We start from the raw sequence: 27920 nt of genomic DNA, 5'->3' as shown, positions 1-27920 counted from the left end.
GGCTTTGGCTTGCTCATGTTTTTGACAGTAGTATTACTCTACATGTTAATATATATTTTTTTAATACTTTATTTGCCGACAATTTCAACAATATACCTTCAAAGTGTCCTATCATGGGCATGAATACATTTTCTGACCATCGTAAATGAGTGTATCCCGCTATAGATTGAGATAATAAAATTTATTTTCGTATCAAACAACATTACAAAGTTGATTCCTCAGCATGTAGCTTATTTACACTCAAAGGATAGGGAGTGGGAAGAGGGTGGTTAAACTTCAGCTGTAGCTTAACTCGTGGGAATTGTTTCACGTTCTGTACCAAGAGGATCGACCCGATATCTTTCAAAATCAAGAAGGATCTTGATTAATACAGGCATGGCATAAGTTAGTGTTTAACATTTTTTAAATAACATGAAGTAGGCAAAATCTACAACAAAAAAAAATTGTGGTCTTTAAGAAAATTTCTGTGCATGAATAAGTGGCTGCAGTGATGAAAATAAAACTACAAAAGTCATTTAAATCTTTCCGTTTTCCCATGAGTGCAACAATATGGAACAAATCTGACTGTTCTAAAAAACGATTTAATTTTGCACTTTAATTAGAGCCAGGTTAAGCCAAAAAAAAGCTTAAGAGTTTCCTCATGTGCAACCTCAACATTATGTATTTGTTACTTTTCACAGGTGTGGCCAATTTCCTGTACACTTGGAGCAACACTTGGATTCACTGTCAGTCTTGTCGTTGCGCCTTTGTGGATATACTGGAACAGGAAGCACCTCACATACAAATGCAGATGATTTCAAGTTGCCGAAAATGCTGTAATATTTGGTTAAACTAGCTCCATTTTGTACTGCATATGTGGGCATTTGTCATCCATCCAAGGTTATGTTTGCAGAGTTAAACGTCTACTTGAACGCGCGTGTTCCAAGACAATAGATTTTTTGTGGAAATCCTTGGATGATTCGTTTCCCGATTTCAAGGGGAAATAAAAATTGTAACTTGCAAGTGAAATGACCCCTGAGAATCTTAACATTGTATCTTCCAGGAAAATAAATTCCTCCATATGATATTAATTTGTTGTTCTTTTTCCCTCTCTGGACAGTTCAAAACTTGTGCAGTTTGATGATAAATCTAAATTACTTTCTTCTTTAGCCGTAATGCACACATATGTAATACAAGCACTTATTTAATAGTTGGAGGGTTCTTCACAGTGGACTGGATCATCCTTGTCTGTATCCTCATGTGATCATACAGCAGTTTATACATCTTGATCCAAGTCTTTTTTTCAAAACATTTTTCTTTGGAGTTAGAATAGCTATTATGGCTTCATCAAAAACAGTCTTCAGTCCTTTCTGTGTTAATGCTGAACACTCCACATAGCAATATGCTCCAATCTGTCATAAAAAAAGGAATCAGATTTGTAAAATATTGTAGTTGCAGAAAAATTGTTCAGAATACAAAAAACATTTATATTCCAAACCTCAAGCACATAAAATTTGGACCTTCATTTTTTAATCCACTTATAGTGTACAAACATCACAATATTTAACTATAGCCACTAATTTCTCATACATTTCATCTGGTAAATTTGTGTGTCTATTTTCTAGATATAAAGTTTGGACAGATTATGCACTGCAAATAGTGGCATAAATACCACGATCCTTAAACCAGCAGCTAACGTTCATGCCTGTTCCAGATGGGTGCATTTGTAACTGCCCCTCAGGCTATGCAAACTATCCCGAGATCTCTCTTTGAATTATATCAGCCATGGTCAAAAACCAAATAGGGTTTTATTCCACTCCATTCAAATCCTGCGCAAGTACCAAATTGCAAGGAAGGCAAACTGAACCCAAGCAATATGTATAATAAATCTGAAGACGGGTCTCGACCCGAAACGTCACCTATTTCCTTCGCTCCATAGATGCTGCCTCACCCGCTGAGTTTCTCCAACATTTTTGTCTACTTAGGCAATATGTAGGGCTTTTTTGGGAAGGTGGGGGAGAGAGAGAGATGAGGAAAGACAAGTGTGAAATGTTCCCATTGCAATTAAAATGATTTTTGGTCAAACAAGGAGAAAATGAGGATTAAAATTATAGATGACTCTTACATCGATCCAGAGGTATAGGGCTGAATGTGAATATTACTAGAATTTGTGCTTTTGTATCTAATATTCAGCTTCCTCCTTTAGTTACTCATGCACTTGAACCCTGGCTGACCATTGCTCTAATTAACTAGCTTGCATGCTTGTGTCAATTTACCAGTTTTAGATTAATGTTGGAGATAAACAGTATGGTCAACTGAGTAATGAGGCATGCTCTCACCACCATTCCCCATTGACATTAAGGGTAAACCAGACAATAGCAATCTGTGGACTGTAGCAGATAGTCTGGCTTTTTAACCATCGAGTTGTGATGAAACCATTGTGATGAAAATGGAACTTTAGAAAATATTAGGTGTTTATTTTTGTAACGGTGGTGAAACCATTATAGCAAAAACTCATCCGATAAGGAGAAAAGTAAAATGCCAATAAAGGAAAAATAGACCTTTCAAGGCTGAATCTTTCAAAACTGAGAAAGTGATATACTTTAATGCACAAATATCAATTGCTAATTGAAACACTGTACCCCTTTTGCCAACTTTTCCCCTTGTTCTGTTGTCACAGGCTTTTCCTTCAAGGTATTTAGTCTCGTCAAAGTTCTTGGGTCATCACGAAGGTCAATCTGAAAAACAGCCCATGCAAAATGTGAATTTGCAAGATATCAAACTCAGTTTCTGTTGAACAATGATATTCTGAAATTCCCCTGAAGTAGAGTTTGGTGCAATGTACCACTATCTTTATCCTTTGACAGACTTCCTCACTGTCTGTAACTCCACTAGTATTTGTGTCTCGTTATGCAAACTTGCTAACCAAATAATCTATATCTAAGTTAGTCATTTACATAATCATAAACATAGTCCCAGTACAGATCCCTACAGAACACCATTGGTTACAGACCCAATGTCAGGATGATACTCCCCCACCCTCTATGTTCAATGCGTTAGCCAGTTGGGAATCCCAACTACAACGTCAGCATGGATCCTATGTATCGCAAAATATCCTGAGGAATTTTATCAAATAGCTTACTAAAATCCACAAACAACATCCATTACCCTGTCCTCGATCATCTTTATCAACTTCTCAAAAAAAAAATCAAATTAGTAAATCATGATCTGCTACAGACAAAGCTATGTCCATAATTATCGCATTTTCCCCATATCCTGAAGAATCCTCTTCAATAGCTTCCCAAACTACCAGCCTATAATTTATTGAATCATCACCAGTTCCCTTTTAAGCAAAGGAAAATTATCGGCCACTGTCTTGTTCTCTGGAGATTAACATGCCAAGATAAAAAAATTACATATTGGGAAAAAAAAATCTGCTTGGTATTTCTTCTAAAGACTGGAATATGTGGATAGCTTTCGAACACAGTATTAGATTAATTAAAAATACAGATCATGCAAAAAACACAGTTCTTGTCAGTTTGAAGATGATTACAAAGGTCTTCACAATACAATCAATGTAAGTGTTCTATACGAGGCCACAAAATATGAATAATTTATTCAGTCGGATAAAGATAATTCGAAGTATATCACACATTTTAGAGATTAGTTTATTGTCATATACTCTAGGGTGCAATGGAATTTCTTGTTCACATGAAGCAGAGTAAACATTCAGAAATGATAATTACAATAATAAATACAAATGCAGAACAGCAGAATGTGCAATAAAGTACAATCTCATCCCAGAAGATGAGAGAAAGGGGAATGGCCAAAAAGGCAGGCATCCTTGCCAATATATCCAGTTTTCCTGATGTAACTGGATGGAAGGAAATTACAAGCCCGCCATGGACTGGGCTCTTTTCACCGCTCTGCAGGTTCAGTGTGGCCTAAAGGAACTGCAGATGCTGGTTTACATGAAAAACAAAGTGTTAGAGCAACTCAACAAGCCAAACAGCATCTCTGGAGAACATGGATAAATGTTGTTTCGGGTCGGGACCCTTCTTCAGACTGATCAGTCTCTGCCTGATTCTGCAGAGTAAAAGGCATAAAAAGCTGAAGTAACTCAGTGGGACAGGCAGCACCTCTAGAGAACATGGATAAGTGACGTCACCTATCCATGTTTTCCAGGGATGCTGCCAGACCCATTTAGTTACTCCAGCACTTTGTGTTTTATTTACTAGGTTCAGACTGGCAAAAGCAGAGCAGTTGCCATACCAGGCTGAGATGGATCCTGTCAAGATACTCTTTATAGTGCATCTATAGAGGTTTCAGAGAATCCTTGTGGATTTGCTGAATTTTCTCAGATACATGAGAAATATGTCGATGCACTTTCTTGATGAGTGTGAAAGGACTGGGTTAGTTTGCTGATGATATGGATGCCTCAGAACTCGATGCTGTTGGCCATCTTCAACGGATGAGAATAGGGTTGTGTTTATCTCCCCGTTTCCTTATTTCACAACCAATGTTTTTGCCTTGTTGATGTTAAGGGCGAGGTTGCTGTCCTCGCGTCACGACTCTAGGTTCTCGATCTTTTTCTAGTACTTTGTCTCAGTATTGTAAATTTGACCAGCAGTATTGAAACGTTCGAGCTCCTTCCACACAGCGCCGGAGACACGGGTTCAATTCCGACTATGGGTGCTATCTGTAAGGATTTGGGATGTTCTTCCTGTGACAGCATAGGCTTTCTCCAGGTGTTCCAGTTTCCTCCCGTATCCCAAAGACGTGAAGGTTTGTAGGTTAATTGGCTTCTGTAAATTGCCACTAGTGTGCATGATGCAAAAATGGAACAACGTAGAACTAGTGTACGGGTGATTAATGGTTGCCATGGACTTGGTGGGGCAAGGAGTCTGTTTCCACACTCTCTGAACTAATCTAAATCTAATATATCAGCGGTATCATCATGATCTTAAAGACCGAGTTGGAATTGTACGTAGCCATGTAGTCATGGATGTACAGGGAACAGAGAAAGGGACTGAGCGCTCTACCCAGAGGTGTACCAGTGTTGAGGGTCAGAGTAGAGGAAATATGACCGATCCTAACCATAGCGGTCTGTCCGTCAAGAAAACCGGAAGCCAGCTGCAAATGGCAGCTCCAAAGAAAAGGGTCAGAAGATGAGGGATGAATTTATTTTGTATTTTGGTGGTGACGATAGAGTTGCTGTCGATGAATAGCATCCTGGCATGGATGTTCTTATTGTTAAGGTAATCCTGATCCGAGTGTAGTGCAAGAGGCATGGCATCGCTTGTAGACGTACACAAACTTCCGGAACACAAATTGGTCTGGAAGAATGGCACAAATGAATCCAATCTTTCGAAGCACCGCTCGCTGGTTAGTGTTAAGAGCTACTGGGAACGATGATGAAACACTCCAGACCAACATCAACTTGATTTTAAATCTTGATTTTTTCAGAATAAGTCTTTTGGAAACTTGAAACACGAGCAGTTCCCAGAATATCATATTCAAATTTTAGTCTGGTATCTGATGAAAGGCGGGCATTTATGAAGCAGTTTCTTTTCTGTAGTTATAGATGGGTGGTCTCTTAACAAATGTGAACAAAGGCACATGGTACCGAATGTCCACATATAGAAAACTGATACATTCATGACTTACAGAAAAATATTAGGCAATAAGTTCATGGTAATTATGCAATAGTCATTTGACAAAAATGCAGTATTTCCATTATTTTGGAAAGAAACATGCAAAAAGGTGAAAATAGATAATGCACTATTACCCCAAAGTAACATTGGGTAAACATTAACTTCTCTGTGGTGTTTTGGGGGTGATGGTCAGCGAGTCAAAATGAGAATAGCTTGACATGCTTAGTAATCTGCCTTATGAAGCATGTAACTAATACATGTCACTAAAACCAGGACTCAAATGTGTTTTGAAATTGAATACTAGCAGCAGAAAGTTGTTGATGTGCACATGGGCATATCACAATTGATGATACCAAAATGTTGTTATATTCAATGGATACTTTTATTCGCGTGTGATACAGATTGAACAATTTTTTTTCCAACCTCTATGATTAAAGTTCACTGACATTGCACTACAATTTCTATCATGTTCTGTCATATCATCTGGTTATAGTTTAGTTTATTGTACTGAGTGAGGTACAGTGAAATGCTTTTTGTTACGTGCTGTCCAGTCAGCGGAAAGACTATGCATGATTATAATCAAGTCAACTCAGATACATGATAAAGGGAATAACATTTTGTGCAAGATAAAATCCAGTAAAGTCCGATTAAAGATAGTCCAAAAGTCTCCAATGAGGTACAATACCCATGTCCTGCCATTTCTTACAGGTTAAATTCAGACAAGACGTTGAAGTTGGTGGTATTTACATTCTGATTAAAGTATTCATTTATGTAAGAAAATAGCATTGAATGCAAGCTAATGCCCATGTTTTAGTTTTCACAAAGAGAGTTACCATACATTTACCGTTTAGTTCATGTAAACATTACTATATATTAAAAATGACATTGACAATGAAAAAAAATGTGCAAGTTCACTGTTCAGATTTTTTAAACACCGATGCTCGAGTTGATGTGGCTACCGGGAAATATCAATGAAACATGGGTCTGGAGAGGTAAAGTGTTTTATTGCCTTTAACATTACAAATCACTCAAGTGGAGGAGGGGGAGGGAAAAAAATGCTGGAATCTAAAAAAAAACCCAAAATCACTAAAATAGGAAGTAGTTCAGAAATAAACGTGGAGCATTAGTCTCCAACTGAATTTACCATCCTCTTTGCCGCAAATACACCCTTTTGAGTTGAGCATTACTTTGCCCATAAAGTACACCTCAACATTATTTGGATAGAAGCTTTGTGTCAATTTATGCTAGGCCGCTCATTGGGTTGAACACTGAAGTGTGGATTCCTGAGTGTGTACAACCTAAATGCCTTGCCTTTGATTGTCAAATGTTCCTTGGTCAAAATCTCTGACTGAAGCTGTTTATTCAAAAGGTAGTTAACTTTATAAAAAGTTTTCAAAGAACTGTACTTCTAATTATTTTAAATATCTACTTTAAGAAGTTTATCAATTAATTCATGTACTTTTCTTTACACCATCTCTTACCTAATTTAGCAATTTTAGAATTTAGAAATTGTCTGCTATTTTAATATGCAGTAAAGTTTAGATGAACTAAAAGGTTTATGGTAAGGCTTTGTGAAAGCTAAAAATATAGGCACGAGGTTGCATTTAATATTATTTAATTGCTCACACGAGTACTTTAATCAGAATGCAAATACTACCAACTTCTACGTCTTGTCTGAATTTAATCTGTGATTCTGGGGTAAAATAGGAATTTTATCTTATTCCTAAAGCAAAGAATAAATGAGCTGTATGGACGGAATTATGAAACTGGACAAGGCAAGGATATTGGGACTGCCACCCGTGCCCGTCTATTCTCCCGACCTTGGGCCTTTCCATCATTTGTAACAGGATTGTAATTATCATTTGCAATTTCACGCAGGAATTGCCACAAAAAAAACAACTTGTTAATGAAACTCCCAGATGGCTTGATCTGCTAATGTGTTAATGTTTATACTTTCGATTTCTGCAAATTAGAGACAATATTTTGATTGAAATATTTCTCACTTTGACTACTTAGAACTGAAAACAAAATTCTCACCATGATAAATAATCACGCGTCTGTTAACTTGTGACTAAATCTGGTATCCTGGGAACCTGATACAACACAAAGCTCCTTACATCCATGCAGATGCTGGCAAACTGTTAGTCAACTAACTTCAGTTGGGGAACTGCAAGCAAGTACACAATCAAACTCCCCCCCCCTCCCCCACCCCTAATCAGGGTAAACATTAATAGAACGTTTGAAAAAAATACTGCAGTTGGAATTACTTTCTAAGCAAATAAATAACTTCAACTCTGTCGTTTAAAAGCTTAGCAAAGATTATATTTCAATTCTATCTTTATAATGACCTCTTCTCTAATTTGAGATCTACTAAAATAAACAGTGCTCAGCTACAGTCAGTGAGATACACAGCATTGAAATAGGACCTTCTGCCCATTGAGCCCGTCTTGACCATCAACCACCCATTTTACATGAATTCAACATTAATCCTATCTTTTCTCCCCACATTCTCTTTAACCCCCAACCTCACACACAATGGATAATTTACAGTGGCCAATGAACCTACCTTTGGAATGCGTAGGGAAATCAGTCACAGCCAGAATATGCAAACTCCACATAGCACCCAAGGTCAGCAGTGAACCTGGATCTCAGGCAGCTCAAAGCTGCAGTTCTAGCTGTGCCACTGTGTGCTGCATGTATTAACCAACTCCTATTCTATTTACATCATAACAGACGATTTGTTCTATCAGTGCGTGCAATTGGAAAAGTGTTTTCATGATTTAAAGGATGCTACATGATCCTTTGTTACACCAGACCAACTCACAAACAAAATACCCTTTTCACCTCAATACTATTTGCATTCTCCCAATGGCAAATATAGGAACTGGTATTTACATAGCCTTTCAGTGTGCTCTTACTGAATGCAAAAATAATCAAATCAGAAACCAAATGCAAAACAGGGTGCAAATACTCCAAATACAGGCTGCAGCCCAGCCCACACAGAAAGTGTAGGGCCATCCAGAAATTGGACTGGATTCTTTTAAATTATTTGGATGAGCTGCTGGAACAGGTTGCAGTTCAAATTATTTTCTCACCTGTATGAAGATAAATGGTGGACCCACTTTCTCCTCCCTCAAAAATACAATGAAATTATCCCACAACATTCAGATGTTGGGAGTTGAAGGCAATGGTCTTCAGGAGTACCGTGGAACATATTGCTCCCGCTGGATTGATGTCAAAGCAGCATTTTAAAAATACACAACATTTTTTTGGTGCAGAATCTGTGCATAAGATGATCCATCAGCTAAACCTATCAATGCAGCCCAACTTCTACAAGGATCTTCAAAATAGCTAACATATGATGAGTGTTTGATGGCACTGGGCCTGTACTCACTGGAGTTTGGAAGAATGAGGGGACCTCATTGAAACGTACTGAATATTGAAAGACTTAGATGGAATGGATATGGAGAAGATGTTTCCACAAGTGGGAGAGTCTAGGACTTGATGTTATAGCCTAGAATTAAAGGGAGTTCCTTTAGGAAGGAGATGAGGAGGAATTTCTTTAGTCAGAGGGTGGTGAATTTGTGGAAATCTTTGCCACAGAAGGCTGTAGAGGCCGTCAATGGATATTTTTAAGGCAGAGACAGATAGATTTTTGATTAGTATAGGTGTCAGGGCTTATGGGGAGAAGGCAGGAGAATAGGGTTAGGAAATATAGATTGAATGGCAGAGTAGACTCGATGGGCCAAATGGAATAATTCTGCTCCTATCATGTGAAATGATAGATATTGGCCATCTTCCACATGTGAATGAATCATAACTTAAGCCTTAACATCCACGTACATACCCAGAAATTAGATCTTTTTGTACCAACTTTAAAATGAGGTGTCCATTTTTCGCACCTCAATTCTTTCGCTTCCAAAGAATTCATAGACTATTTGAAAAAACCCTCAGATTTTATGTTTTCTTAGATATCGAAGCCATTTGAATCTACGCACATATAAGCAAGACCAAGTTTCTTAATTTAGGCTGATAATTGATAACATTAACACAAGTTTAGGAAGGAACTGCAGATGCTGGTCTGAACCAAAGATGGACACAAAATGCTGGAGTAACTCAGCGGGACAAGCAGCACCTCTGGATAGAAGAAATGGGTGATGTTTTGGGTCAGTCTGAAGAAGGGACTTGACCTGAAATATCACCCATTCCTATCCAGAGATGCTGCTTGTCCCACTGAATTACTCCAGCATTTTGCGTCTACATTAGAACAAGTGTCAGCAATATTAGTCTTCAGCCTCAGACCCATCTCAACACAACATTATCATCATCGAGTCTCCGACAATCACCACTTGTGCGCAGAACGCAAGAGCATAAAGTAATTATTATCATTTTCCTTGACGACTGCCACTTGCAATAAATATTCAAAAAGTTCTATATATTTGAGACAAAGCTGCTTGTCATATTACAATCTATCCACCATTTACTGTGGCTACATGATAAATTGAAGCAACTGCCAGGACTACATTGATATCTCCAAAAGCTAGCATCTCACAAGAGCAGCAAATTAGTGAGATCACCACCAGGCATAAAATCATAAGAAGATTTCTACTTGGGATAAAAAAAAAAACTTACTTCTACTAAAGCGAATGGTGGAAATTGCTGATGCACAGATTTCTCCTAACATGGATTGTTTGTTGAACAGCAGCTGCCACAAGGTTATGACAGGGAAAAGTTTTTGTCTATGGTCAAAGAGATTTAAGATACATGGACTCTAGAGACTCAAACACAAGATGCCTATTAATTCCTTCCATGGTCTCTGGATATCCCGACAATGCATTCACCATTGGATATACAGCAGTCATTCTGTGCAGAGAAAACCTCTTGCAAAGAGCCAATGTGACGAAAAACCAGTCAAACTACTTCCATGATGCACATGAAAAAAGAATATTGTGCAGGGACAGTGTGGGGAGTGCACTTGCTCTTCTGCCCAGAAACAGTGATATGTGACCTTTCATATCCTACCAAGAAATTAAATGGGACTTAATTTAAAAGTTCTGAAAGATGTACCTCTGATAGAGCAGCATTCTGAAGTAAGCTGGGTGCCAAACAATAAGGGTTTATGGTATAATTTTGTTGAAAGCCTTTTGAAAGTCTACATAGACTTATTCCCTCATCATGTATCTGTACACTGAGAATGGCTCGATTGTAATCGTGTATTATCTTTCCTCTGGCTGGTTAGCACGCAACAAAAGCTTTTCACTATACCTTACACATGGCAATAAACTAAGCTAAACCAGACAAAAACAACAACTTCTCCCTCAACACTCTTTCTCTATTAATAATCATTGAATATTTATTTCATGTTATAATAGCTCCATGATGGAATCTCAAATGTATCCTTCAACATGGCCTCCATCCCCATATTCACACCAAGACCAAACATTTGCACTTCCTTAACTTTGTCTCAGCACATCTGCTGCCAACATCTTCAACAACTCTGTTGTTGCCTTTACAGCCAACTATTATGATCCTCCCTGGGCTGGCCTCCCAATTTACACTCTTTGTAGGTTCACTCTCCCACATTTTGACCTTTAATGTATTCCCCTTTTTATTTAAACAAAGCCCAGTTCATAGAATTCCCGAATTCTGAGGTTCGCGCTCACCGACTATTACTTCTCCGACATCCTTGGAGACATACAGCGCGGGAACAGGACCTTTAGCCCAACACATCCATACCGACCATGATGTCTATCTCTGCTGGTCCCATTTGCAGGCATTTGGCCTGTGTTGTAAAAAATTTCTATACATTCTATTAAATCTTTCTTAAAATGTTCCTTTCAAATAAATGCACCTTTAAATTAAATGTACCTTTTAGTCAGACATAGCTTGATGCCAATTTCTGCAAAAAAATTGCCCTGGGACATTTAACTATGTTAAAGATGCTATTCAAATTCGAGTTGGCATTGACATCACTGATAGCTTCCTTTCTAATCTTGTTTTTTTTTACTGCAACTCGTACTTTACATCCTTGTTCCCCATTGTCAGCGACTCATAATTTTGAAACTCTTTGCCAAACACAATTAGCATATTCTTGCTTCAGAGTGCTGGCAAGTGTTGCAGTGGTTTACACCACCATAACCAACGTCAGGCATAAGCAATAGAATCATGGATTCTTACAGCGTAGAAACAGGCCCTTTGGCCCAACTTGCCCACACCAGCCAACATCTATACTCTTCCCATCAGCCTGCATTTGGCACATATCCCTCCAAAGCCGTGCTATCGATGTACCCATCTTAGAAACATAGAAACATAGAAATTAGGTGCAGGAGTAGGCCATTCGGCCCTTCGAGCCTGCACCGCCATTCAATATGATCATGGCTGATCATATTGATGTTACTTAAACTCAATAAATGTTGCTTTGCAGCCGATTAATGAATCTATTTCTTTCAATAAAATTACAATAATGCAATTATCGATATGCAATCCAAAATTAATCTACAATGAAAATGATTTTTAAAAAAAAAACTAGGAAGCTCTGTCAGTCGGGAAGAGCGTATAAAGGACTTCAAGGAGATACAGGGCAAGCTAGCATCAAAGGTGAAAACATGGCTGGTGGGACAGAGGAGGAAAATGCCATGTCATCTACTTTAGGTATACAAAAAGAAAAGCATGCTGAGAGACTGGGATAGCAAAAGGAACACAAATATCTTTGTGCACAAGTCATGGAAGCCAGGATGCTGGTGAAGCAAGCAATGAGGATGGTGAATTTTATGTTGGTCTTTTAAAAAAATAAATCAAGAGCTTGAGTACCACAGTAAATCTTGCTGCATGCACAATTTTATTTATGGTTCATAGTTGAAGATGCAAATCCAAAATCTCCAGCTTTAAAGTTTTCATAACAGCTCACTCCTTAGTCACTTTTTAGTTCTCTTTGTCCACTGTGCCAATGCCACACAAGGCAGCAAGCAAGAGACTAGAATAGTCACCATGAGCCACATCAATTTTTAATTTCAATTTTAATTTACAGTTCAAAATGTTCTTATTAATAACTAAAACCATAAATTTATTCTTTCAAAATACAGCGCGTGAAAATGCTGTCACTGCTTCGTGGGTAACTGCTGACCACAATTAAACAGTCTCACAAGCTCTGACGCACCAACCATGTTTACTTTAAAGACAGTGTGGAAACAGGCCTTCAGCCCACCAAGTCCACACCAACCAGTACACTAGTTCTATCCTAATCACTAATTTACACCAGCCAATTAACCTACAAACCTGCACGTCTGTGCCCCACCTGATCTTGCAACTATGCTCCCTTCCTCTAGCATCACAATTCACAACCCTTCAATCCTTTTGGCTTACGCCTTCTATCCTTTCATTACTGGCCTTTGTCCAACCATCTGTCTATCAGAAGCTTCACCTCACCTGTATCCACCTACTACCTGCCATACTTTGTCCTGCCCCTCTTTTCCAACTTTCATTCCCCCCCCACCACAATCAGTCTGAAGAAGGGACACGACCCAAAACGTTACCCATCCATGTTCTCCAAAATTGATGGCTGACCCGCTGAATCATTCCAACACTTTGTGTCCTTGTTTTTAATCTACTGTTCATTGTTTCTGCAGTAATAGTACTGTAGCTCTACCCTCTGGAACCAGCCAAGTCTGGTTCAGTAGCAACATCAGCATCTACACAATATGGTGTATTGCCCAGGTATATCCTCCTCTCTAAAATCAAGCCAAAACCAATCTAGTTAATTACCACTCAGTCATGAAGAGTGTAACATAAGAGGTCACTAATAGTACTATGAAGTGGCACATACCAATAATCAGCTCAGCAATGCTGTCTTCAATGTTTGCCAGGACTAGTATGCTCCAGATCCCATCACAATCCTAGTCCAAACGTGGACCAATGAGGTGAATGAGTTATTAAGCAAGAGGAACGCAAGCAATCGAGCATGGTATCAAAGAGCCCTAATTAAGTTGAAGTTGAGAGGCATCAGTCATAGTCTGCCATCATTAGTCAACATTCCTATTTCTGATCAATAATATTTTGAAGGTGGTTGTTGAAGGCAAATCATACCATTCCCTGGAGATCTCTACAGGGACTCTTCAGGATGGTGTATTGGGCTCAAATATCTTCAGCTGCATTATCATTGACTTTTCTTTAATCACAAGGTTAGAAATAGGAATGTTGACTAACAATGGCAGAGTTTTCAATCCCATTCACCACTCCTCAACAAATAATATAATCCACTACTGGCAGCATAGTGGCAAGTAAGATTCAAATCACAAAATTGCTTTACAATGATCATCTCTAACAGTGTCTAATCACCATGACACTCAATGGGATGATCATCATCAGGTCCTGCATCACCCATCTTCAAAATGTTATTGACCAGAAATTCAACTGGATCTGCCACCTAAATACTGCAGCCAGGAGAACTGGGTACACATCAGCTAGTGACTCGTCTCCTGGCTCCCAAAACCCTTTCCACCATGTACAAGGCAAATTAGGAGTGTGATAGAAAACTCCACTTGCCTGGAAAAGTTCAGCTTCATCACACAAGCTGAATTCCAAGCAAAACAAAGCACCATTTGTTTATGTGCCATCCGTCATTGCATGAAGTGGCTGCAGTTCGTATTACAGGTCCACCACTGATTTTCCGCAACAGATAGTCAGGCACCTCCTTTAATCCGGACAAAATCAGAAAAATGCACTTGGCTTCAAGTGCATTTTTCTGATTTTGTCCGGATTAAAGGAGGTGCCTGACTATCTGTTGCGGAAAATCAGTGGTGGACCTGTAATACGAACTGCAGCCCAGGGCGGGTGTGGCGGCCGATCTTGACCTCATCGGGACTTCCACGGCTGATCGGCGGGTCAAAGTTACCCCCTGCTGCCAGGGCTCTGGAACTCCGGCCCAGCCGAAGCCAGAAGATCTGTTCCCATAGCTGATTTCTGTAGCCGGCTTTGTAGGCCAGTATCTCAGTTCCTTTGCCAGATGGGTGGACAGTTCTAGTACCATTGAACTCCTCTTGGAGGCCATGCCCTCTGCTGGTTCAGCAAAATGGATAATTCAGAAATGCTCTGGGACTTAGGGTGCCAGAAGAAAAAATATTGGTGGTGTGCGCTTGCATCTATATTGCACTGCTGTTATTTGCATAGGCTGCTTCAACAGCAACATCCATACCCACAACCTAGATCCCCATAACAAAACAAGGTCTACGGGCATTAGGCAACAAAACTATCTGCCTTCTAACTTTTAAAATGTCTACTCTTTAATGGTACAATATGTAATGAAACACTTAAATGTACAATCCAGAGCATCTCAAATACAACATTAATAAAACAATGGATTGATTGGGTATTAGTAACGCATTGATGTATACTATATTGCATCACTTGCCATGTAAGGTCATAAATGATAGGAGCAGAATTAGGCCATTCAGCCCATCAAGTCTACTTCGCCATTCAATCATGGCTGATCGATCTCTCCCTCCTAACCCCCTTCTCCCCATAACATACTAATAAAATGTAGTTTTGTTCTAATGGAACATTTCCGTATTAAACTGTCATTATCCCAAAAGTTCAAGACATACTTTCATAGAGTGATACAGTGTGGAAACAGGCCCTTCAGCCCAACTTGCTCAGACTGGGCAACATGTCCCAGCTACAATAGTCCCACCTACCAGCATTTGGTCCATATCCCTCCAAACCTATCCTATCCATGTATCCGTCTATGTTTCTTAAACGTTGGGATTGTTCCAGCCTCAAGTGCCTCCTCTGGCAGCTTGTTCCTACATCCACCACCCTTTGTGTGAAAAAGATACCCCTCAAAGTCTGAAGAAGGGTTTCGGCCCGAAACGTTGCCTATTTCCTTCGCTCCATAGATGCTGTTGCACCCGCTGAGTTTCTCCAGCTTTTCTGTGTAACCCCCTCAAATTCTTAATCTTTTCCCCTTCACGTTAAATCTATATCCTCTGATCTTTGATTCAATTACTCTGGGCAAGAGACTCTACCATATACGAATCTATTCCTCTCATGATCTTATATTTTATTTTATCTTTCATTTTATTTTATATTTTAATCTTAATATTTTATTAATCTTAATTAATCATAATTATATTTTATTCATCTTTATTATGTTTTAATATTTTATATCTTTCATTTTAATTTTATTTTTCCTGTCGCCAGCACAGCCGGCTGAAAAGTAGTGGTTGAAATACTTTGGTTATGAACTTGCTTTCTTTCTCATTTTGTTATGCACAGGAAGTTGTTCACCCTAGCAAGGTCAAGCCAACTCTTGTGGAGCTATCATATCAGTCCCAATCAGTCTACTTTCTCCACTATTCTGTAAAATATTCCCTTTTTAATATCCATCCAATCACCTTTTGAAGTCCCTGATTGATTCTGTTTCCATCATCTTTACAGCCAGTGAGATCAATATCATAACTCCTCAGAGAGAAAAATAGTTTTTCCTTATATTTCATTTAATACAATTTTTTTTGCATTCTCTGATCCTTAATCCATCCATTAATAAAAATCTTAACATAAAATGAAACCTGCCAGTCACCCAAAGAACTAAACCAGGAGAATTAAATCCAGCAAAACTAAACCACTGCCAAGGTCATGGCACTGAAGATTTATTGTACATCATTAATTTGCATACTTGCTATATTAACCAGCATTGTATCCTTAAATCATAGGAATCGGATAATGCGGAGCATTTATGAAATTAATTAACAGTACTTTGGATACTCAATTTGGCACCAGTTCTTTTTCCTATCAGAAAAATTGTGTGATAACCAAGTTTCTATTTTATAATTTGATGTTCAGCATTAAACACCTACTTCTGTAGAGGTGCAAACTGAGCAAAAACTATTTCCAATCCACCATTCCTTCCCCCAAATCCATTTGATCTGCCACTGTTGTGGATTTGTGTTTCATTGATCCATACTTGACGAACAGCAGCTCAAAAAAAGGAAACACACACACACACAAAAGTAAATGTTCAGTTCGGTACATCTAACACTCATTCCTTTTGTGCTAAATGATGAAATCAACTCAGCCATCAAACGAAAACCATCTGGTTAGAAGGTCAAAGCTGCTAAGTAAAGACATTTCAAGACCTGACGGCCAAACTCAGGGTAAGGGAACCCACAGTCCACTTTGTTAAGACAGGAAATAACTACTGACCTACGTATAACAAAGCTTTCTTTCACTTGCTATTTTTAAATTGAAGACACATTGAATAAATCTTTGCAGGGCAAGTTATTTCATGCTGCAAAATTGGTGTACCTGCGTTCCAACTAACAGGAATGGAACATTTGGTGCATATTCTTTAAGTTCGGGGACCCACTCTTCCCTTACATTCTGAAACGATGCTGGATTCACAACCGAAAAGCAGATCAAGAAGACATCGGTCATAGGATAAGACAGAGGTCTCAGACGGTCGTAATCTTCCTGTGAAAGAAAAGTAATTGTAAATGTTATGTAAAGGCCAAAATAAAAACTGTAACAGAAGACAATCTTCATCCGCATCTCTGACACAGGAGAAAGATTACCATGTTAGACACTACTTAATGCCATTTCTCTGCACAATTCTCGCTAGCCTCTGGAAATGAAAACTATTTTAATAAAAATTAAACAATCTATTTAAAATAAATACAGTGAGATATTTCTTTAATGAAAATAAAGAATGTTAGAGGCATGCATAGAACAGAACAGCATAGGAATAGTCCCTTTGGCCCACAACGTCCATTCTATACATGGGGCCAAATTAATCTTCACTGCCTGCACAGGATTTATATCTGTGTGTCTATCTAAAAGCCTCTTAAAAGCCACTGCTGTATCTGGCTCCACCCCCACCCCATATTTATTCTATTTGTATCTCTTCATGTTGAATAGGTTTATATTATGAAGTGTAAAGATAGAGATGAATATCTACGAGTGTCAGAAATAAATTAATATAAAATTTATTGAAGGCAGCTTCATTTACAATCTAAAAAGCTAATTCTCAGATACAAGCTATCATGCAGCCAGTGACCAGAAATAATGACTAAACAAGCTTTGAGTAATATGGCTTGGTAAGTTTTTTCATGGTACAGGTCCACCACCAATTTTGTAGCAGCTGGTGGTCCGGCATCTCCTCTAATCTACACAAAATTACAGGAGTGCACTTGAAACCCCCTCCCCCTCCAGAAATCCAGTGCCTAGACCACATGAGGCAGCTGATCATGACCTCATCGAGACTTGCATAACCTGTCGGTGGGTCGAATTTGCCACTTGTGGATGAGACTCTGGAACTCCGGCCCGGCTGACTAGTTTCCGTACCCAACTTACGAGACTAATCAGCGTGTAGAAACGCCACTGGCAGCCAGGGCTCTGGCACTCTGGCCTTTCCCAGAGTCGACTTTGCGTGCCGGTAATCCGGTAATTCTGATATGGGCTCATAAATGGCAGATGGAGTATAATCTGGGCAAGGGTGTTGCACTTTGGACGGTCAAATGCAAGAGGAAAATACACAATGAATAGCACGCCCCTTAACAACATTTTTTTTTTTTTTTTTAAATACAGAGGGATCTTAGGGGTTCAAGACCATAGCTCCCCAAATATAGCAACACAGGTAGAGTGGTATGCTTGTCTTCAACAGTTGAAGCATTTGATTACAAGTCATTATATTGCAATTTTATAAACCTCTGACTAAGCCACATTTGGAGTATTGTGTGCAATTTTGGTTGCTCCATTACAAGGAAGATGTGGAGGCTCGGAGCAGGGGCAGAAGGAATCTTGTGTAGGAAGGAACTGCAGAAGCTGGTTTAAACCTAAGATAGACTCAAAAAGCTAGAGTAACTCAGCAGGACAGGCAGCATCTATGTAGAGAAGGGATGAGTGATGTTTCGGGTCAAGAGCCTTCTCCGTCTCAAGTAGGGTTTCAACCCGAAACATCACCCATTCCTTCTCTTCAGAGATGCGGCCTGTCCCGCAGAAGGAATCTTAGCAGGATATACCCTCTAATCTAGGCTGTTAGCTAAAAAAGTGAGATTTGACAAGCTTGAATTGCTTTGTCTGGAACGTCAGACACTGAGGAGAAATCTCAGACATTTATTAAATCATGAGAGGTATAGATAGACAGTCAGAACCTTTGTCCCCTGGGTAGAAATGTCAAATACTAGAGCCCGTACCTTTAAATTGAGTGGGCTAAATTTTTAATTAGATGTATGGGCCAAGTTTTTCTTTGGAGAACAAGAGTGGTAGGTGCCTGGAACGTGCTGTTAGGGGTACCTGCAGAAACAGATATGATAGTGGTGTTTAAGAGGCTTTAAGATAGGCACATAAACATACAATGATTGGAGGGATATGGATCATGTGTAGTCAGAATGGATTAGTATAATTGGGCTTTATGTTCTGTTGGCAAGTATACTATTTGCCATCTTTACCATCTACTGTTAAAAGTCTTGATGTTAACTATATTTTCCCCAATGCACTTGACCTCCCAAAGTGCAACAGCTAACACTTGCTTGGATTAAACTCCATCTGCTATTTCTCCGCCCATATCTGTAACTGATCTCTATCACACTGTATCCTATAACAGCTTTTCTCACTGTCTACAACACCAATTTTTGTGCTGTCAGCAAACTTACTACCCAAGCCATCTACATTCCAAGGTCATTTATATTCATCACAAACTGGAGGTGCCATCACAGATCCCAACAGAACATCATTGTCACAGACCTCCCACCAGATGACCTTATCTTCTATTCATAAACTAGTTCTACATCCAAATTACCAAAATCATGGATCACATGCATCTTAATCTATAGAATTAGTCCACTGTCAAAGGCCTTACAAAAATACATTTAGACAATATTCACTGCCCTACCCTTATCAATCACCTCTGTCACCTTCTCAAAATATTAAATTAAGTCTGTGACCTGCTGGGGACAAAACAGTGCCCCTAATTAGCCCATTTTAGACTTTAGAGATACAGCGTGGAAACAGGCCCTTTGGCCCACCGAGTCTGTGCTGACCATTGATCACTCCACACACTAGCACTAGCCCCCACACACTGGGGACAATTAACTTTTACAGAATCCAATTAACCTACAAAACTGTACTACCTTGCAACATGGGAAGATACCGGAACACCCGGAGAAAACCCATTCAGTCACAGGGAGGACGTACAAACTCTGTACAAACAGCACCCATAGTCAGGATGAAATCTGGACCATGGCACTGTAAGGCAGCAACTCTACCACTGTGTCACTGTGCCGCCCAAGTCTTCCATATCCAAGTTAATCCCATCACTAAGATCCATTTCCAATAGCTTCTGTACCAGTGATCAAACATTATGCAATTAATTTTCCAATGGGTTCAGGCATGGTGTCAGAGCCCCATAGTATTTGTATTTCTAGCTTTTAAGTATCTCTTTAAGAACATTTGTTCTTGGAGTGCTGCCCAAAATAATTCTAATAAAAATCAAATTTTTTAAAAATATACTTGAGAAATGTAGCTTAAAAGATGTCAACTGCTTAGCTATGAATAAGAAACAAGTGAATGATGTTTTTAAATAAATTTTGATAAAATGGACAGATTCCGCCCTAAATTTCAGCAACTCACATAAAACTTCCAAATTTTGACAATGCTCATTTTCACTCAAACCCAACAGAAGTAACACAACAAGCATGTCCCACAACAAGTAATCAGGCATGTCCCATGCTAATCATCTTTGCACTGCAGAAAGGATTGTGTGGAGGAAGTATTTATGTTGAAGGGGCAGTCAAGAATGTGACGCAACATCTTTCCTTGTGACCAGACTTGGTGTGGGGGGGGGGGGGGGGGGGGGGGGGGGGGGGGGGGGGGGGGGGGGGAGAGAGAAATATGGGAGTAAATACAAACCATGTTCCTTAAGGAGCTCCAATTAATTATTGCTATGGTATCAGACAAAGCTGCTGGTCAAAGTGAATCTCAACATAACTTTCTAACGGTTTTGAGAAGGGATTAAAGTCATTGCAACTGAAAAGTACAAAAGGATTTAAGTCTATGATTTAGATTCAGATAATTCGAAACATTCTAAACTAAAGTGATCAGAATTACTACAGTTTAACGTGAAACTTAAAAAAGACATCTAATTAATTTACATGGTAGATTCCAGATTAAAAGCTTGCTAAGCGTATGCTGTATCATTCAAAAACAGATATTTAAAACCCTTCTCTGGGGCTTAACATGGGAAAGTGGTGAAAAATAAAACCTTATATTAATAGGCATACGATTGCTCTGAAATATGATACATAAACATTAAATGTATAAATATGGTTCAATATAGAAATTATTAGTGTCATCTTTTTACCTTCAAAATAAACCCTACCAAAACATAAATAAACCTAAAATTGTTAGGTTACCAATTGTAAAGCAATAGACCATCTGTTGCTTTCATGCTTGTAATCTTAATGATGGCAGGGAGAGTCAATCAAAACCATCTGCATGACAAAAATAGATGGAGAGCATGTGTCCTACAAATATCAAAATGTCAATTCAGAGGTGGCTAGGGAAAGAATAACTTGCAAAGCAATGTTTAAAAAGTAGAAAATGTTTGAATGTTTATCGTCAAATCCAAATATAGTACATATTTCTAAACTTTTCACGGCAGCAGATGTATAAAATATTCTACTCTCAGTAAGATGGTAAATTTAGTTTCTTTGAAAAGTTTCCAGGATTTTTTTTAATGTGTGGTTTGAACTTCCAGGATATGGACAACATTACTTTAGAATTAAGGTAAGCACCGTGACTCCCATCTATAGTTTTATTAACCAAACCTACACCGAATGAGATCATGCTTTCTGCAGATGTTGATGAATCAGAATCCAGTTTCAGCTGGATACATTCCCTTGAAACAAATGTGTGCTGCCTGCCATACTTGCAATTTTCTCTGCTACAACCTGGAACTATTTTAAAGAGCGGTGGGGGTTGGCGATGGGGAAGAAAGGTTTCTGCCTCTTCATGGAAAGTAACATGAACCATGAATAAGATGAATCAATGCAAAACATGATGGAATTTTAAAGTAGAGTTAATCAGTAAAATAGTTGAGTTTACAAAAACCTTTACTGATTAAGGATTCAGTTTTATCAAAACAGGCCCCACCTAAAACAAAAATGACCACACCATAAGATTAAAACACACCATAAGATTATTAGTGAATGATTTCACTAATTATGCTGTTAGGAAATTCCCTTCAATAATACACATTTTTAATTTAAAGCAAAAATATTGATAAAAAGTATGCACCGTTGTAACTGTTCAGTAACAAAGTTTCAAAAGTCAATTAATTAATTTTAATCCTCGCTATCTCACAGATAAAAGACTGTACATGATTATTAAAATCTCAGTTTTAGCAATAAACTTTGACAGTCACATTTTATCTTGAATATGACAATTACAAGTTGAATAGTCAGGTTCTGATGATTTTTTTCTGCCGCTTGAAATACATTTGGTTTTTTAAACAACTTCTTCCTAAACAGTTTAAGCTTCAGAATGTAAACCGATCAACTGCATTACCATTTGACAAGGCTCACTCGAGTAAAGACGACAAATAATAAATACAGTATGAGCATGCACACAGATTTGTCACTAAAGCAATTTAATAAATAACACCAAAACCAGGTAATATTGGCCACTCAAGTAAACACTTCAAACATTACAAAGTGCTTACAGTGATGTGAAATAGACAGTATTGTTTGCACCCAAGTACATTGTTGCAATCAGAAAAATTTGGACATGTCCTCTATTAAGAATATCTGTCAGCAAACATCCAAGTAAAGCTGATTTATTTAGTAGTCTTTTTGTTTTTTTTAAATCGGCGTAATGTCACTATGGGACATTTGATTCCATGCTTATTTGACTGGCAAAAGGTTAGATATTGTCATATTTCAAGCTCCCCATCTCCCCCTTTTCCCCTCCCCCCCAGAGTTGTTGCTGGGTATAGTGCTGCAGTCTACTTTTCTCATTTCAAAGCGACTTAAATTGAACCGTATAAACATATTTTACGTGCAAAATTCCAAGTCCGTTAAATCCATCAATTTTAGATTGATTCAAAATTTATAGCAAAACACCTCCACTATTTCTGCGAATCATTTTAAATTGGGAAACGATACCATGCAACACTTAATAAAAATGTCAGTCAAAGCTTGCATGTCAGCCGGCTCTGCAGGTGAGGTAATACCCACATAATTAAAACCTATTGCTTGATTACATAACATTATTGAGTTGTATTCAAATGATTTGACTGAATATTTATTGATACTGCCAGTTTTCTTTCAGCACAATAGCTTTTAGATTTAATAATCCAAATGTGCAACTCTACAGATACCAAATTTAATTTTCTTCGTGCAAGTTATACTTTTAGTGTAAAAACATTAATCTATGAACAGATATCATCCATGTTCATTCAAAGACTAGTTCAAAAAATAAGAAATTAAAAGTTTATTTCTTTGTAAGGATTATTATTGTAAAAAAATCTAACAAAGAATATTCCGCTGTTATAACTTCTGTGCAGTTTTCGACATGCCACCATGATCATTCGGCCCAACGTGCCCACACCAGCCAACATGTCCCAGCTATAGTCCCACCTGCCTGCGCTTGGACCATACCCCTCCAAACCTGTCCTATCCATATACTCTGTAAATAATATCCCAGTGTTCTGTAAAAAATAAACAAAATTCTACACACACACATGAAATCAAACAACCAATAATAAATAATTCAAGAGGTCAAAACCAATGCCCCCCAAGTATATGTAGTTCAGAGCTTATTTGGAGGTTGCAGTGTTTAATAGTCTGATGTCTGTAGGTCCAATACATGTTCCTCCTTACTTGTAGCAGAAAAATATTTTGTATTATAAACTGCAGGAGGTACAAGATCCCACGCAGTAAAATATCTGCAAATAGTCTTACCAATGAAATTCAATGATAGAGACACAATCAAGCAAAGGACATGGACAGATATGCAACAAAGTAATGCTGAATTTGATACAAAACGAGAAATAAAGTGAAAAAAGCAGGCGGGATTAATGAAGAGCAGTGAGAACAATATTGAAGCATTTAAAATTGTAAAAGGCCCTCTGGGAACAATTTAGTTCCTTCACTACTGAGACTCTGCAATTTCAACTGTTCTGTTTCTGGGTCTCCAAGATTATACAACATTACATGAACTTCAACATCAATTGATAATACTTTATTATCATATTCAACTTCACCGGGATTCAGTAAAGGGTCCTCACGCTGTGAAATACCACCCGCAATGCTCCGTAAATAACTTAATTTGTATTTATGGCACAAATCCAGCAATATCTTGAAACTCCCGGGGAGGCTGTCACTGAGGTCTGGTTTTTGAGAGGCCAACAGCGATTTATAACTCTCAGCCTGTCCCTTCCTTGCCGCAGATTGCTGAAGCTCAGAAGATGGGTAAGATTATATTTTTCGTAACACCAAGAGCTTTGAACCAGCCGTCATTTTTCCAATAATATATACATCATTGACAGGAGTACAACTTAAATAAACTACCTCCCCGAGAAAATTTGCCCAAAGAAATACTTCAAAAAATATCTCCTCTCCGATAAAATGAAACAGTCTTCCAGACTTTCTCACTAAAAATATATAAATTCTTAAGTAAAATAGAAACTTAATTAAAGTAGGTTTAAAAATGTGAAAAAGATCATCTTACCTGCCCTGCAGTGTCATAAAGTCCAAGGAGATACTGTTTACCTCCCACCGTGACAGTCACTGTTCAAACAGGAAAAGAGTGTATATTTTACTAGTTTCAATGAAACGCTATCGCAACGTTAGAAAAGTGTCGCGCATGTTTTTAATTAATAGCGGATGGATCATGCATCAAAAAGGCAGACGCCTGGTTGAAAAAGACTCAAACCAGACAGTGGAACTTCATCGAAACTTTCCAAAAAGTTCGCGTTCAGCCTTTTACGGCTGGGATTCGTTTACAGAGAAAACGGGGAGAAAAGAGAATTAAATATATATACATTTTATATATATATAAATTGTAGATATGAACATAGAGTACCCGCATAATGGTCGAACACAGTTGGCACATATTCCTCTGGAAAAGCGTCGTTGGCGTAGCTCATCAAGAGACAAGTTTTGCCCACCGCTCCGTCACCGATCACCACGCACTTTAACATACTCTTCGGACCGGTTCCATTGGCCATGGTCAGGGCAGCTCATTGCTTCCGAATCATCTTTCCACCGGGACATGTCAAAGGTGCCATTTTCCACATGTTTAACCCGTCCAGCGCTTCTCAAACAGTTGCATTCCCCGAATAACAAATATAAACAACTCTTCTTTGAGCAAACGAAAATAACTGAAAGCGACCCCCCTCTCCTTCCCTCACCCTTTAATCCAACTGTGAATGTATCAAGAGGGCAGGCGGTGAAACACACAGGCGATGGATCTCCGCTGCTCGTACACAGTTATTCTAAAACAAGAGTTTGATACAATTGCACTTCCTCCACATGTCAACATTTATAACTCCACAGTTCTGCAGTTTGCCTTCTCTTCGCGCCGCCCCTCTCGCTGTCCCACGGTCTACTGGTGCCTCCACTCCAGTGGCATTGTACAAGCAGCCGAACTTAGACTGGGCAAGGAGGGGTGGGTTTGGACGCCAGCCGATTGACGTCCCCTCCGACCAGCCACCGAGGCGGATGAGGCGGCGGCGACCCAATGGTGAGAGGGAGAGGGCGAGTGCTTCCCATAGCACAAATCGGGATAGTCATTGTATCATTGCTGCAGATGCCATGTGACAATAAAGTGACCTCATCTATTCAGAGCAGCGCTGAGATTTAAAACGGAGGCACAGCGACACCGAAAAAAAAGCCAGAATGTAATTTGCGAGCTCTCCTCTTTTGAGAAAAAAAACGTCAGATAATTCCCCGTGGTGTTATTATCCATTGTATTAATGCTAAATGATCATCTTAGTGTCAAGATAATGCTAAATTATCATCTTAGTGTCAACGAAACGCCTCACACCAGAGGTAGGTTATTTTTTTACAGGACAATACCACCCATTTTTAGGCTGTGTTTACAGGGCAGCCCCACGTTATTCGTGGCAAGATCTTGCTTTGTAAAGACTGAAAACAACCCTCCCAATTTTCCCGAACAAAAGAATTTCATTGTTCCATTTCGGGAATGATTACAATAAAACACTCTGGTTGTAACTGGGAAAATCTCAGGCGTTGTGTACTTTTCACCCTGAGACCTGGTGCCAAAGTTAGCCTTGGTAGCTGGAGTGTTTACATTCAAGTGATAGGGAAATTAATTTCTAAAAATCGATTAATACGATTAATAATATCGCTGAAACTTCTGGATGTAGTTAAAAACTTACCAAACTGGCTCCAGCTATCTATTTGGATAGATCATGATGAAACAGTTTGAAGTGGAAAAACAAAGCTGGCAAGAAAAAAGGCAAAGTGCTGGAGCAGGCAGAATATTTAGAGAACAATCAGAGGTGCATTTTCTACCTGGGACCTTTCATAAGATTAAAGGGGGAGGGGCGAGGTGGGGTGGTAAGAAAGTCGTAATTGAGGAGTAGCAGGACAAAGCTTGGGATGCAATAGGTGAATAGAGTTGAGGAGGCATTTTGGTAGGCAGATGGTTGGACAGTGGCCAGAGATAGAAAAGACAGAAGGTGTAGGACAAAAGTTCATGTTCTAGGAGCAGAATTGGGCCATTCGGCCCATCAAATCTACACCACCATTCAATCGTGGCTGATCTATGTTTCCCTCTCAACCCCATTCTCCTGGCTTTGCCCCGTAACCCCTAACACCCTTACTAATCAATCTCCGCCTTGTCCATTGACTTGGCCTCCACAGCGTTCGGTGGCAATGAATTCCATAGATTCACCACCCTCTGACTTAATGAAATACCTCCTCATCTCCTTTCTAAAGTATGCCATTTTATTCTGAGACTATGGCCTCTGGTCCTAGACTCCTCCACTAATGGGAACATCCTCTCCACATTCACTCTATCCAGGCCAAATCCAAAAGGACTGAAGAGTTGAGAATTGTGAAGTTAGAGGAAGGATGGAGGAGGGGAGAGAGTTGTCTCTGACTCCTCTCACCTCTCTCTTGATCTCTGTCTCCATCGCAGAGAACAGATTGCCGTCTACCTCAAACCTACTAACTCCCACAGTTAACTGGACTGCACTTCCTCCTATCCTGCCTCATGATAAGACACTATACCCTACTCTCAATGTTTCCATCTCCGCTACATCTGCTCCAGAGAGGAGGATTTCTATTTTTAGGGCAACAAGTTTTTCTATGTGGTTTTCCCTCTATTGTCATAAATGAATCCCTCACCTGCATCTCCTCTGTATCCCAAATTTCTGCTATCACTCCCCCCAAACTGAACAAGGATAGAGTTCCCCTCATCCTCACCTTTGACCCCACCAGTCTCCACATCCAACACATCATCCTCCAACATTTCTGTCACCTCCAATGTATCATATTTCTGTCACATTTTCAAATTGGCCTTTCCACCTTCCACAACTCCTTGGTACCCTTCGCATCCAAGCCACCCCGTCCACAGGTACTTTCCCCAACAAATGCAAGAGGTGCAACACCTGTCCTTATGCTTCATCCCTCACATCTATCCAGGGACCCCAGATATCCTTCCAGGTGACCCCAAAGTAGAAGAAGGAATATAAAAACTTTTTTTCACACAGAGTGAATCTCTGGACACAAGCCGAGATGAGAAGAACTTTTTGATCACACCCCGTCCACAGACGGGTAGTTGAGGCATTCATTGGCTATATTTAAGAGGGAGTTAGATGTGGCCCTTTGTGGCTAAGGGGGTTCAGGGGGTATGGAGAGAAGGCAGGTACGGGATACTGAGTTGGATGATCTCAGGTACTTTCCCCAACAATACAAGAGGTGCAACACCTGTCCTTATGCTTCATCCCTCACATCTATCCAGGGACCCCAGATATCCTTCCGGGTGAGACAAAGGTTCATGTGTGCATCATTTAACTACATCTACTGCATCTGGTGCACCTGATATGGTCTTCTGCACATCTGCAGGTCCAAGCATAAACTTGGCGGACATTTCACTGAACATTTGCACTCAGTGCGCCAAGACCTACTGGACCTACTAGGCAAACTGGAGGAACTGCATCTCATAATATGCTTTGGTAGCTTACAACCCAATGGTATGAACATTGAATTGTCCTATTTTAGTTGACTATCAAACCCCACTCCACCCCATCCCACTTGGACTTGCGCCAAT

General features: G+C 39.2%; 2 protein-coding genes across 3 annotated transcripts in view; one reads left to right on the top strand and one right to left on the bottom strand.

Annotated features, from left to right (window-relative positions):
* Positions 1-1070, top strand: part of pigf (phosphatidylinositol glycan anchor biosynthesis, class F) — a 46395-nt gene extending 45325 nt beyond the window's left edge. The window contains exon 5 of the mRNA XM_055639645.1: positions 681-1070. Coding sequence (XP_055495620.1) covers positions 681-794 — 114 coding nt within the window. The 3' untranslated portion in view covers positions 795-1070. The remainder of the gene's footprint in view (positions 1-680) is intronic.
* Positions 167-25243, bottom strand: rhoq (ras homolog family member Q). 2 transcript variants are annotated; one of them, XM_055639647.1, is made up of 5 exons: positions 24705-25243; positions 24351-24409; positions 16932-17096; positions 2622-2717; positions 167-1391 (listed from the first exon to the last, which is right to left on the bottom strand). In XM_055639647.1, the coding sequence occupies exons 1-5, from the start codon at positions 24847-24849 to the stop codon at positions 1236-1238; spliced, it is 621 nt and encodes a 206-aa protein (XP_055495622.1). In that variant the 5' UTR covers positions 24850-25243; the 3' UTR covers positions 167-1235. The 2 variants fall into 2 exon arrangements, with proteins under 2 accessions (XP_055495622.1, XP_055495623.1); XM_055639648.1 differs by having other exon boundaries at positions 17004-17096.
* Between the last annotated feature and the right edge of the window lie 2677 nt (positions 25244-27920).

This window comes from Leucoraja erinacea, chromosome 8 (assembly GCF_028641065.1).
Source record: "Leucoraja erinacea ecotype New England chromosome 8, Leri_hhj_1, whole genome shotgun sequence".
Taxonomy (NCBI): Eukaryota; Metazoa; Chordata; class Chondrichthyes; order Rajiformes; family Rajidae; genus Leucoraja; species Leucoraja erinaceus.
This window is presented reverse-complemented; position numbering and strand designations above follow the sequence as displayed.